At 53.3% G+C, this 13,427-nt stretch overlaps 2 protein-coding genes across 2 annotated transcripts; both read right to left on the bottom strand.

The window, feature by feature from the left end:
* Positions 1–142: 142 nt before the first annotated feature.
* UCN (urocortin) lies at positions 143–1,766 on the bottom strand. Its single transcript, XM_059893379.1, has 2 exons — positions 948–1,766; positions 143–686 (listed from the first exon to the last, which is right to left on the bottom strand). The coding sequence occupies exon 2, from the start codon at positions 671–673 to the stop codon at positions 293–295; it is 381 nt and encodes a 126-aa protein (XP_059749362.1). The 5' UTR covers positions 674–686; positions 948–1,766; the 3' UTR covers positions 143–292.
* Positions 1,767–1,847: 81 nt separating this feature from the next.
* Positions 1,848–12,360, bottom strand: MPV17 (mitochondrial inner membrane protein MPV17). The gene is made up of 8 exons (XM_059893378.1): positions 12,254–12,360; positions 11,787–11,861; positions 4,920–5,035; positions 4,608–4,700; positions 4,418–4,513; positions 4,137–4,169; positions 3,815–3,867; positions 1,848–2,820 (listed from the first exon to the last, which is right to left on the bottom strand). Exons 2-8 carry the CDS (start codon positions 11,854–11,856, stop codon positions 2,751–2,753), a joined length of 531 nt encoding a protein of 176 aa, XP_059749361.1. The 5' UTR covers positions 11,857–11,861; positions 12,254–12,360; the 3' UTR covers positions 1,848–2,750.
* Between the last annotated feature and the right edge of the window lie 1,067 nt (positions 12,361–13,427).

Genomic DNA, 13,427 nt, shown 5'->3' with positions numbered 1-13,427 from the left:
GACCCTGGCTGAAAGCCGTTCTCGCGGAGCCCTCCCGCAGCATCTGGTCCCCTCTCGCCGACCTGGGAGCCCCACTTTCCCACGGGTTTACACCCTGCTGTGGTTCCCCGCGCCCCGCAGCAGAGGCCAACGGCTCTTCGGCACTTTTATTAAAAACTAGTAACGCGGAGAGTGCTCAGGGTATCCCTAGGCCGCTCTAGCCCCGCGGGACTGGGTCAGTTCCTGTCGCGCACGTCTCAGCCCGGGGGTGGGGGATGGGGGTCGAGATTTCCGGGGCCCCAGACCCCGCCGATCACTTGCCCACCGAGTCGAATATGATGCGGTTCTGCTCGGCGCGCTCCCTCTGGCTCTGCGTCCGCGCCAGCTCCAGCAGGGTCCGTAGCAGGTGGAAGGTGAGGTCAATGGACAGCGGAGGGTCGTCCCGTCGCGGCCGCTCGCCTGTGATCGCGGATCCCCATCGGCCCTGCCCCGCGCGGCGCGGGAAGCGCTCCGCCAGCAGCAAGAGGAGCGCGCGGGCCCCGCCGCCGTGGTTCCTTGTCCCGGGGCTCCAGCGCAGACTTGGGTCCTGGACCCCGGCCGCCGCCGCCTCCGGGCTCCACTGGCTGCTCCCCGGGCGCAGTTGTGCCAGGAGCAGCAGCGCCGCCAGCAGCGCCGCGCGTCCCGCCGGCCTCATGGTACCACCGGCCCTGGACACACAGGCGCAGCGCAGGGTGAGGTGCGCCAGGGGCAGTCGCAGGGGGAGCCACTCCCCTTCCCGCGCACTTCCAGCGCCCCTGTCGGGCCCCTGCGACTGCTGCCCGGTGCCCACAGCCTTCCCTCCAGCCCCAGCCGCTGCCCAGTCCTGTGCCACCCTTTTCTCCCTCCCTCCCTCTTGGCGGGTCGCGGTGGGTGAGCTGAGCGCAGTCCCGGTGCTGAGGGAGTCTGGGCGGACACTGAGAGCCACTCACAGTTTGCCGGAGAGCGTCTGTACCCTGCAGGAAGGAGCTCCTGTCTCGGTCCCTCGGGGCGGGCTGAGGGCGCCTTGGGGAACACGGGGTCTGTCCCGGGACTGCCGCCAGCCTTATATAGCGCCAGGACAGCTCCGGCTGACGTCAGCGAGGAACATGCACTGATTGCAGAGCAATGACGGCCGCAGCTTCGAGTCCGACCCTTGCGGCTGCGAGACCCCGTGGGGCGCGTCTCTGGAAGTGACACCTGGCTCAAGAGAGTGAGAAGCCTGTTGGGGAGTAAAGATTGCTCCAGCCATGAGAGTCCTTCACCTGTTTAGAACAGCCAGCAGTGACCAGGGGGCCTGTCCCCAGACCAGACTAGTCCAGATCTGCAGTCTTATCTGGCACATGAAAGGAAGACTGGACCACGGGGCTGTCCATGGTGCTGACCTTGTCCTCAGCCTCTAGAAGGGGCCAGAGGCCTCTGGAGAATGCTGTCCTGCTCAGACCCAGTCCCTTGCCCCAGCTATCAGTTCTGTAAATGGAGGCAATCAGGACAGCACTGCTGGCACTCAGCTACCATCATGGTACCCACCCAAGAGGCGTCTGAGGCAGCTTGAGCTGCCAGGATTTTTGATGTCATTCTAGCCCCAGGATCTAAATTCTAGGGCTGTTTGACTGAGGCACCATAAAAAAGAGGGCCTCTGGTCAGGGTGCTTTCAGACAACAAAAGGCTGGTCCATCTGCTTCTAGGTTTGCCCCAAAGCAGGAGTTTAGCCAAGTTAATTTTTCTCCTGGGAATCACAGCAGCAGTATTACTTTATCTTTGACCTCCAGGTTAAGATCACTGGGTAGGAAGTAAGGAAACTTGGTGTCTTAAGTGTTTGAGCTGCTATAACAAAAATACCATAAACTGGGTGGCTTATAAACAACAAACATTTATTTCTCACAGTTCTGGAGGCTGGGAACTCCAAGATCATGGTGCCAGTAGGTTTGGTGTCTGGTGAGGACCTGCTTTCTGGCTCACAGATGGCACCTTCTTGCTGTCTCATCACATGGCCTCTTTTGTAAGTGTACTGATCCCATGAGCGCTCTGCCCTCATGACCTAATCACTTCCCAAAGGCCCCACCTCCTAATACCATCACCTTGGGCATTAGGTTTTCATCATATAAACTGGGGAGTATACAAACATTCAAACTATAGCACGTGGGTTCAAGTTTCTACTCTGCCCGTAACTCATGGTGTGGACAGGTCACCTCACTTCTGTGGACCTCAGTGTCCTCATCTGTAAAAGACTGGGCTTAGTGGTCTCCAGGTTCTTTCCAAACTCTAGAAAACGGGACTCCCCAGTTGGTTTCTGCTGGGTCTTACTCATTGCCTCTGCAAGTTCCAGATTACCTATTTAGAAATATATTTATGGAGGCACCATATAAAGAGCTTGAGGGGCTCCCCCAAAATTGGAGCTAGACTAGGGCTGGGAAGGGTTAGAAAAACAGATGTGTCTATGAAGAGTGGGGATGAGTGGTACTTGCCGGGATATGGGTGTAAACTGAAAGTGACAAAATCATATGGTTCAACAAGTATTTATGGAGTGCCTACTATGTGGTGGGTATAAGACCATTATAAAGGTTTTAGTGATTTCAGTAGGAGTCAGGTTACATTTTAGAGTGAAACAGCCCACTTCAGAGTGCTAACCCCATTAAGTTCTGACCAGCCACAAAACCCTGTGAAAACCAATGTGCCCACTTTGAGGAGGTGGTTTGACCCTTCCAGGGTCAAGTTGCGTCACTGCAAGCTTGAAATGATGGAGTGAGGCAGACTTAGAGCCGATGTGCCTTCCAGGACAGGTAGGAGTTCCAGATAACGGCAACACACTGGACAACAGCCAACCTAAGGAACAGGGATGGCACCGTGAAGAAGCAGCAGAATAAGGAGCAAGCAAGCGGGGAGAGATGGGAAAGTACAGTGGGAAAAGAGGGATTATTTCCAAGAACGCCCAGATTTAGCTCTCCTTCCTTCAGCCCCCCCCCCACGGAGGGATGTGTAACTCAGACGAGAGGAAAACCAGCTCAGGTTCTGGTGTCAGCCCAGAGCTCTGTCTCCTGGACAAAATCCCCAAAGTTAACCCCCCCTCAGCCGCCATCTCGCCATGCATGGCTCCATTATTCGTACTCCTGTCCAGGCTCCTTCTAAATGCACATCTGTCCGTCTTGTACAGCTGAGATCTCATCTTCCAAAAAATGTGCTGCCTGCCATATAAAGTAGCACCTCCTTCTCTTTATTTTAAATATACCTTGCTCTAGTTTCATAGAGCACTGCAAGGACTCTAAAGTTTCATTTAGTTCGTACGTCTATACTCCTTTTAGCTATGCTACTCATGTCCATTTTGACCCTGTCCCCTCTGAAGAGTTTCATGTTTTTCCCTGTTCCCAAAGCCCCCACACCTCCAATAATTTTAACCACTCATCTTGGTTCCACTATATTTTTTTATTGAGATTTCAGCAACTACCTTTATTATCTAGGATAAAATAATATTTTGCAGTGGACTAACCTGACCACGTTCCTACTTGTCTCTCTGGTCTACCTTTCTGCCTAACCTAGGCTGCAGCACTGCCCCTGCAGACATGCCATCAAAGGTAGAGAGCCCAGGTGGGATGGAGACAAGGACTGTGGAGCAAGATCCTCCCTAGGAAGATGAAAGAAGTCAGTGGGCAGACACTCTGGGATGTTCTGTAATAATATGCTCAGGAGTCTGAGGAGCTCTGACCAGGGCAGAGTGTTCTGGGGGGTCTAAGGTAGTTCAAGGTTAAAATGAGAATCACTTTGTCTCCAACCGTTCATAATGTGCATCTTCTTTGAAGGGTGGGGTGGGGATCTGTCATACCTGTAATGAAGAGGGACCAGGTAGAAGTTGGCTAACTGCACAGCAGGCCAGAGCTACAAGAGAGAGAAGGTAAAGGTTGGTGGGCTGCCTCCATCACCTGACCCCAGACTCACTGCCTTGCCTGGTCTGACTCCAGCTGACTCCTTGTCTGGTCTGACAAGAATATGTTGCACAACTGGGTGAGTGCTTCCCTGAGTATGGTGCCCATGTGGGAATGAGAGGGTAATCCCAACTGAGGGATTTCTGTGTCAGGAGGACCCCCAGACCCTGGCACTTCTGGACTCAAGAAAGAAGAAGAGGCAGCTGAGGTGTCAGCTCTTACATAGTAGTTGGTGATGAGAGCATCAGGATAATCCTGAGGAGACAAGAGAAGGAACAAGTGAACATTTGCATTTCCAGGCAGCTCAGACCTCCCGATCTGAGTATCACATAGAGACTTCTGTTCAGAGAAGACACCCCTGCACCACTGCCCCTCAGCTCCTCTCCTCCAGAGCTGGGGCTCTGCCTGCACCTCCACCTTTCCCGTCCCCATGAAGCCTGCCTCATTCCCCTGGGCCTGCCGGCCTGCCATCCACAAATCATCCCCACACCTGCCCAGCTCACCTGCTGGAGTTTGGCCCAATTGTCCTGTGCTGACAGTCCATTGAGTGTCCCTACCAGTGAGAGGAAACAGCCCAGAAAACATGGGGCAAAGCCCCCCTAGGGAAGAGAAAGTAAAGCACTGTGAGCACCTAAACCCCTGCCCTCCCTCGACACAGCTCACCCTCCCCAACTCCCTTTTCCTTGCGCTCACCTGATCCAACAGCATCTTCTTTAGTGCATCCACCCTGGTGGTGCCAGGGATGAGGCGGTCCAAAACCTTGTACCAGCCTCCTACTACAGGGCCCTGAAAGTAACCCCCACAGAGGGGAGCAGGGATGCAGAGGGGAGCATTAGGCCTTTACATCACAAAGCTCCTCCCCCGAATTATGAGAAACCCAACCCCAGGGGGAGCAGACACTCAAGGCTGGCTTAGATGTGACAGGGTCCAAGGGAAACTAAAGGATGACAGGGAACTGAAACCACTGTCCAATCCACCAGCAGCCCTGCTGTGGGCAGAACTTACCACAAAGCCACAGCCCAGGGAGACCATGGTCAGGGTACGGCCAGTCTTGTGTGCCTGCAGACCTCGTCTCTCCACCAGCTGCTGTGAGATAACATCACCCAGGCCCATCAGAGACCCTGTGCAGGGTACACAGGTGTTGTCAGGACACCTCCCAGAGACAAGCTGCCATCCCAAGGAGGGAGGTAAGTCTGCTCACTGAATGAGGCTCTGGCACTCTGAGGTCAGGAGTTTCATTCTGGGGCAAATGGCCAGTCCTTTCCTGCTGCTTCAAGGATGGTAACACCTCCCCGAGGATGGTGATATTTCATATGTGCCCTGTTAGAAACTGGGATGAGCAGCCTTGAGCAGGCCAGGGCCCAAGAACACTGCACTGAGCAGTGAAGGAAAGTTGGACTCAGAAACCGCAGGTAGGGGAAGGAGAATCTGAGGTGCCAGGGGCTGAGACGCACTGACTGTCAGAATTTGAAAGGCCTTCCAGACGTTTTCGTGCAAACTCCTTACTCTAGAGTTATGGATGGAAATGAAGGTCCGGGACCTCACATAACCGGTAAGTGGTAGAGCCAAGGCCAAGAACCAGGTGGCTTGATTTCCTAGACAGTGTCCTTTCCAGGACGCCTTACTATGAATAGATCATGTGCAGAACGCTAAGGAATCCTGGGGTTGCTTTTCCCCCCCAGCCGAAGGCAAGACCTTGGCCAATGTCCTTCACCTTGGTTTTGGGGTCTCTGTTTGTGGAGAACAGCAAGAATAACTCTAAAACTAAGTGTTCAAATGGTCCCAGGCAGGAGGATGACTGGCTGAGCTGGTAAAGAGTCCCTGCAAGGAAGGATCCTGTCACCTCCCAGCACAGTCAGGGACACCCAGACTTCCCATTCACAGCCTCAGACTGAGCTGCCAACAGGTATTAAGGCCATTTCTCCCCAGGTCTTTGCACCCGCTTCCCCTCCCCTCACTTGCACAGACACCCAGCTCCAAGCAGCACTAGTAGGACACCCACACCCAGAAACCAAGACAGAAACCATCACTGTTTGGGCTTCCCTGGTGGTGCAGTGGTTAAGAATCCGCCTGCCAATGCAGGGAACACGGGTTTGAGCCCTGGTCCAGGAAGATCCCACATGCCGCGGAGCAACTAAGCCCGTGCGCCGCAACTACTGAGCCTGCGCTGTAGAACCCGCGTGCCACAACTACTGAAACCCGCGTGCCTAGAGCCCGTGCTCGGCAACAAGAGAAGCCACTGCAATGAGAAGCCCGTGCACCGCAACGAAGAGTAGCCCCCGCTCGCCGCAACTAGAGAAAACCCGCGCACAGCAACGAAGACCCAACGCAGCCAAAAAAAAAAAAAAAAAAAAGAAACCATCACTGTTTACAGAGCCCCTGTCAGTGATGGTGGTGTGATGGTTTCTAGCAAACACACACTTCTACTAGGGCCACTTGGGAGTGACCGTATGACCTTCAGCTTGCCTGTCCATCACAGTGAGTAATGAGAGTCCCCTCCAGCCCCATAGCCACCACTGTCCCTGTGCCCTCAATTAGCACTGGGCAAACACATCCTCATCCTTGGCCCGGAGCTGGCTCTGACGTCCGTCCTGGCTGCACACTCATTGCTCTTCGCCCGCACCCCTGCACAGCCCTGCCCCTGTGCAGCCTCGTCAGAGGCAGCTGAGTAAGGCTGAGGGCTGGGGTCGGGCTGGGGCACCCACAGGTGACCTAGGCTGCTGGCCTCAGCTGCTGGGACCCCCAGCACACCCACCAAGGGAGCCCTGCCTCTCCTCTCCCTGAAACTCCCAAAGTGGTGGAGGCCCTTCCAAGTACACGGGTAGACACGGCCTCCCAGAGGGCAAGGACAGAATCCTGGACGTCTTTGTTCTCTTATCCCCCACCATACCAAGCCTGGCAGGTGCTCAGGAAATAAACTGGGAGAAATGTCAGAGGTACCACCCAGACAACAAGACTGCCCTGGGAAGGGCACAGAGGACGCCAAGTGTAGCCCAAAGGACGCACCCAGGCTCAAGGTGTGAGGAGCAGTGGGGCTGAAGGCTTGCTCCCCCTCCACGCAATTAGCACTTAACACCCTATCCCCTCTCCCTAACAACTTGGGGTCACCAGCTGCGTGCCCAGGGAGGGGAGGGAGCTGCTGGGGCCATGCATAAAGGGAAGAGTGACCCTGACGAGGCCTGGGGAAGGGGGAACAGAAAGACAGTCACTGCTTAAATGAAGGGACTAACAGTTTGACACTTGGCAAGATGTTTACAGTATACAAAAGGGCTCTCATACATTTAATCCTCACGAAAGGTCTGGAAGGTAGAGGTCACACCTCCATTTAATGTCTTTGAGAGATGAGGTGACTTGGTAAGGAGTGGAGCTGCAGCCTGAAACCAGGCCTTCTCTCAAGGGGGTACAGGAGGCCAGGGAACCCCCAGCAGAGGCTGAGACCTGGGCTCAGGGGCCAGTGGGCACCAAGAGGCTCCTGTGGCTGCTCCTCACCGCGGGGGGGGCGGGGGGGGCGTTCCTGCCCAAACAAGGCCCCAAAGGCCCGCATATCAAAGACACTTCCTGGACTAACGCACTTCCTCTCTGTCTTTTACTCCCCAGAATGTGATCACCTCTGTTCCTTGCCACCTTGTGGGGAGGGCAAGCAGCAATATTCTTGGGAAGGAAACAGTCACAAAGAGAGGGGTGTTTTCACTCTTCATGGCTTACCAACAGTCACACAGCAAGCTAAAGGCAGAGCAGGAGTGAAAACCAAAGTCCCTGACGTGTAGTCCCACAGTCCTGGAAGCCTGCAGCCTTTGAGAAAGATGGATTCCAGGCCCCCAAACCATGCCCATCAGGCCTGAGAGACAACCAAGCAGCAGGAGTGAGTAGGTGGTGTGTAGCCTGTAGCCCTGCCAGTTCTGTCCATTTCAGACAGAACCATGCCCAGTTCGTCCTCTGGAGGAACACAGATCATCAGGCCCCATGGGCCTGCAGCAGCTCCAGGGAGCTCTAAGGCTTTGGTCTAAGCACAGAGCAAGGCCTGCATTTTTGGTCAGAGTGATTGTTTGAGCAGGAAGGGCTGACACCCAGATTCCTCATCCCACCTTCCCCAACCCAGAGGCCAAACAGACCCCAACCACCCTAGGCTCTGGGAGTCCTCTTGGACATATTTGGTTGGCCTGGACCCTCCAGTGCTCTGGCTCCACTTTCCTTGGACTTGTTTCCAGGGGGTTGGGACTAGAGGCCTGCCGAGACATAATGCCTGAGCCCCGATGGGGCAGGACAAGGGGCTGCCGGGCAGTGATGCCCCAATGCCAGGCTGGGTGCAGAGCCCAGCGGGCAGATGCTGGCGTGGGTGTGACATCATGCCCCTGGGTAGGTGCCAGTTCTCATGCCGTCACTCGCCACCAGATTCAGCAGAGTGGGGCGGGGGGTAGGGGTTGGGGAGCGCCTGCATCTGAGCACAGATCTATTTGGGACCACCTTCTGCCCGCTAGTGGAAAAGCCCCAACTTCCATGCCCTCATCCTAGGCATGGGTGGGGGTAAGTTCTCTACTTCCCCTATTTTGTTCCTCTCCTGGCTTTTGTGTGTCGAGTCTTAGATGCAAGAAACCAAAGTATTAATGGAAGATGAGAAAACTGAGGGGCAGGAGGTTGGAATGAGGAGCGGGAAACTGTCCTTGACTATGGGAGGTCTGGGTCAGCAGGTATAGCTGCTGGCAGGGGGCCAGGGTGCTATCTCATTCCTCTCCAGAAGTCTCCAATAATTAAATAGCTGCCTGGGGTAGGGGCTTGGTCTGGCAGAGCGTGAAGGGAGCTGAAGCCCAGCAGTGAGAGGGGAGCGCCTCCTCTGGGATCGGTCGGAGTGCTCTCCCCACTCCTGGCCTGAACCCTTCCCACTGCTAGAAAGTAAGACAAAATGGAGGGTTCTGCAGCTTGTCAGGTACCTAAGCCCAGACCAGCTGGAACTATACTCAGCAATCTGAGGTCCCAGGTGTCTCAAGTGCAGGGCAGTGCATTGGGAAGTGCCCCAGGTTCTAATGCCAGCTCCACCACTGACCATGAAACCTCATGCATATCACTCCTCCCTCGTGCCTCAGTTTCCTTCTCTGTAGTATCAAGGGCTGGACTGGATGGTCTCTAATGCCTGTTGAGCTCTCACATTCAGACTGCAGGGAAACCAGTGTCTGCAGAAGCTCAGCTGCTTCCACAGCAGGACCAGAGTGGCCTAAGATGGATGGAGCTGGGCCCCCTGGAGACTGGAAGGGCCCTCAAGAAAGGATGGGAGAAGGCTGACTCAGACTCTGCAGAACACACCACAGACCTTTGCCCAGGCTGCCCTGTTCCTGACTCTGGCTTGGCCCAAACTGGGTGTACCAGACACTTCTTTTGAACCCTATCAGATCTTTTTGATTCACTTATCTCTTACTCCAGCCACCACTGCAGTTCACCTGATGGGTCCTTGTCTCAGGCCTATGTCTTACCTGGGGCTGAGCTACTGATGCTTTACCTGGGGATGATGCACGTGCAACCTGGTAGAGCACAGAGCACGGGCATCAACATCCCATATGGCAAACCTTTGACCAACGTGGGATGGAGCCGGTGGGTAAAGGTTTCTCCTTTTCTCCAGAAAAGACTATTCACCCATAAAGTCCTAAGAGGCATTTCAAAGAGCTTCTCAGTCAGTTTTAAGGGATTGAGCAGCCATGTGCCCTAAGCAGTGTCCATTTGATAATGCATCCTTCTATTGGCTGTCCCTCTTCCCTCTCTCCCCACCATGGGATTACTTCCTAACAAAGTACCTGCAAAGAAGCTTCAGACTCTACTTTTTGGAGAACCGAGGCTAGATGGTTATCCCTGTTCCAAATTTACGGCAAGTGGAACAAACCCAACCCAAAAACCACTATAAAAATAAGAGCTTGCTGTTCTTGGGTTGCCAACACTCATATAAAGGGCCAACTCCTGGAGCCTTTAAGTTTCTTGAGCATTTTTTGATTTCTAAAGCCTTTTCAGAGATAATCCCTACACTGACTCTGTGAGGTCATATAACTAAACTCAAATTCTAAACGAGGAAACTGAGGCTCAGAGAGGTTTATTTTCTTGTCCTGATTCACACAGCTACTAAGTGCTATGGCTCTGGGATTCAAACCTTGGTCTTCTAACTCCAAGTCTGAAATCTCTATTCTGTTTTCCAGTGTGATGAGCTATGCCGTGGGACCTTAGGAACTACTGTACTGGGATCTAAAAACAGCTCAGTGAGCTAAATCCACTTCCCCCTTTATTTGTAGTTTGATTCGAGTACACTGAGCAGCAGGGAAGGAAAAGTCTGAAAGGTCTGGGAAATTCTGAGAAAAGTGCTACCTACAGGTTGCTTCAGGGCTGAGATACTGGCACAGCCTCAGGAAGACTGGGGGTGTGGAGCCACAGAGCTCTAGCACTGACAGACCAGCACCCCAGTTCAGCTACGTATCTGCACTTGGACCCCTTGGAGATCTAGCTCCTGCCTTCGTCAGCTGCAGATCCCTCGGGTAAGGAAACACAAGGACCATCCTTCCCTCCCTATTCTTGATGGCCACGAAGGGGAGAGGGGGAAACTTCCTTCCGGCAGTTCGGGTCCCTGAGGGAATGTGAGGCTGGGCAAAGGGCCCAGCGTGTCAGTTCCCATCACAGCCACCCAGTCCAGCGTGAGTCACCACACACGCAGCCAGGTGAGTCATGCAGGCTGACGGACACTCTGAGGACAGGATGGGGGACAGCTGGGCACAGGAGGCTGGAGAGGGGCCCAGGGAGGGGCAAAAGACTCCTTGGCCAGTCACTCAATGAAGTTCCTAGTGCTGATGTGGGGCTATTCCAGCAACAGGACTGCTGTTGCGTCCTGGCTTTCAGTAGCATCCCCCCCACCCCTTTTTAACAGTCTTCCTCTCAGAAGCCCATGGTCCTCATTAGAATCCTGTTCCTTTCCTCTAAACATAGGCAAGACCTTATCTTAACCGGTCACCCTCGCACTGCCCCAATAGTCACAGGCCTTCCAATCCTTCCCCCTATAAAACTTATCTCTGTGCCGTCTCCTCTCATATTAGCTAATCTGCAAAATGAGATGATAACAAATACAGGTAAGTCACTGGGTTACCTTCGTGAGGTCGCTACTCAATCACTGGATTTAGAGGAAAAATAAATCCTTCATTAGTATATTGTTTGAGGATACATCCATAGATAGTAAACTATCAGAAAAGCAAAAGAATGATATAAACAAAACTCAGGACAGTGGTTATTTCTTAGGGTGTATGAATTAGGGACAGGCATTCAAGGGGTCTCAAAGCTGGGTACTGATACAGGAGTATTCAGTTTACTTTTATTTCAATGGTACATACATATCTTAATCATTTTTTTGTGTACTAAGATATATTTCACAATAAGAACAATACTAAGAAAAATAAACTGGGGTAAGAGTCTGATTCCAGCACTTATTAGGTGTGTGATCTAATGTGGACCCAAGTAATCTTAGCCCACTTTGTGTCCCCACCTTTGTGGGGACCCTATGAGATAATGCGTGTTGAAAGTGTTTTGCACACTGTGAAATGTTAAAGGAGCCTTTGTTATCGTTCATTTTCTAAGTTAAGGCCTCCTAGGGGCAATGCCTTTCTTCATCCTAAGGGGGTGACTCCTCAGGTTTGTGAGGACTTTCAGATCCTACTTTATAGCCAAGTCATCTATGCATACCCCTTTCCTTAAGAACAGCCTTGGGGACCCTCCCTCCAAAACAGACTGGGGTGAGAGCCAATCCTTCAAGGGGTCTGAATAAAAGCAAAAAATGAGGGCGGGGGGTGCAGCGAGCTTCTGCCTCCCAGATCAGCCTGCTCTGGTACCACTAGGTCCCACAGGGACACTTACCAGCTGTCAGGACCTGTACTTTCCACGGGTGAGCAGTCAGAGCCCGCTGGTATGCCCGCCAAAGTGCCATGCTTTCTGTCAAGGCGAGAGGAGAGGGGGGTCACCCCCTCTGCCCCTCTCCACAGTTAAAGAGACTTTTGTCCTTCCCTTGTGCCCACTCCCTCTCCCCCTCCCGCTTCTAAATGGGCAGAGGCTTCCTGGACAGCCTCCTGTCACAGGGATCGCCTTAGGCAATCGGAGAAGTGAGGAAGGCTGTGGGCGGCTATGGAATACCGGTGGCCTCCACCCGCCACCCCACCCCCAGCCCTGAAGCAGGTCTATCTGGGGGCCTCTGTCCCGACCGAGACACACAGGAGGACAGGTTTGCTCTGGCTTTCACCCAGAGCCTGGTCGGTCCCCAGATTCAGACTCTCAGTTGGAACCAGCCCGTATCCTTCCTGAGCCCAACTCCACACCAGAAAAACGACCTCTGACTCCCTGAGCCTGGAACGGTCACACACGGGGCTGCAGCTGCGGGCTCGCTGCGCTTTGAGCCGGTGACCGCGGAACTCTCGCTACTCAACAGCACGCGAGCTCAGCCCCTCCCACGTGACCTGAGCGTCGGAGGGACTTCCGCCCCAAATCCCATCCCTTCCGCTCGGCTGTCTGCTAGGCTTTCCCCTGCATCCAGGGCCGGAATGGGAGTGGATTCAGCCACTAACACCGTGGAGAAGGGCTTGGCTCGGTCTGCGCCGAGTCTTGGTGCGGGGCCCGCCTGCCCCCCTGGGTCCGGCCTCTGTCTGCTTCTGCCCCTTCTCTCTCCGGTGCACGGGCCTCTTAACCTGGATAGACTCTCACTGTTCCCGCGTTCCGGAACTGGCCAAGGTGCAGACGTCGTTCTCGGTCTCAGGAATTATAGTTTGGAAACTATTAGCCATAGTTAAATGCGTGCGTGTGTGTTACTTTTTAAAAAAAATGTCTGTAAGTTCTTCAGTAGCCTCAACTGTGAGCTCCTGATTGGGTGGAACTGGGTCTTGTTCATATTTGTCGTCCTCATAGCAACTAGTTCAATGCTTTGTCCACAGTAGCCTTTAGAAATGCAGCGTAAAGATGACTGCTCCATGGAAATCATTCGGACTACAGAACCTCTAGTTTAGATACTGGTTTCATAACTAGCGGGTTTGCAGCCTTGGTCATCGCGAGACTTGAAGTTCCTCATCTGTGAAATTAGGGGGTTGGACTCTTTGTTTTTCAAACTGGGCTCCTCAGTTTTAGGGCTTTATAGATGTTTGGGGAAGGGGTATCACAGGTTCTTCTTTACCTAAGCTTTTAAAAAATACATGTATACTTATAGAAAAAGCCACATTTAAACAAGGGCCCACAACTAAAACTGTTAGGAAACCAATAGATATGGTGATTTCCTAATCCCTTTCCAGCTCTAACATTCTAAAATTTTATGAATATACTGCAACATCCTTTCTAGGGTAGTGGAAACATTCACAAGGTCCCTAGCAGATTTGTCAGGCTGACAGCCTTTGCTTAATCATCCCTAGAGAGCTCACACTTCAGGAGGCAACCATATCTGACTCTTTCAGGGTCTTTACCTGGCTAGCTCCAGCCCCAATTTACTCAATTCCTATATGATTAAGGCAGGGAGAATCC

Source organism: Balaenoptera ricei, chromosome 13 (genome assembly GCF_028023285.1).
Source record: "Balaenoptera ricei isolate mBalRic1 chromosome 13, mBalRic1.hap2, whole genome shotgun sequence".
NCBI lineage: Eukaryota > Metazoa > Chordata > Mammalia > Artiodactyla > Balaenopteridae > Balaenoptera > Balaenoptera ricei.
This window is presented reverse-complemented; position numbering and strand designations above follow the sequence as displayed.

What these genes read in the sequence shown, in the direction of transcription:
- UCN (XM_059893379.1), bottom strand. Translation starts at nt 673, where the DNA reads ATGAGGCCGGCGGGACGCGCGGCGCTGCTGGCGGCGCTGCTGCTCCTG.
- MPV17 (XM_059893378.1), bottom strand. Translation starts at nt 11,856, where the DNA reads ATGGCACTTTGGCGGGCATACCAGCGGGCTCTGACTGCTCACCCGTGG. An exon ending in AGTACAGGTCCTGACAGCTG is followed by an intron (nt 5,036 to 11,786) that starts GTAAGTGTCCCT and finishes TACCCTGCACAG; the next exon opens with GGTCTCTGATGGGCCTGGGT. An exon ending in CTGGTCCCTCTTCATTACAG is followed by an intron (nt 2,821 to 3,814) that starts GTATGACAGATC and finishes CCTGTTCCTTAG; the next exon opens with GTTGGCTGTTGTCCAGTGTG.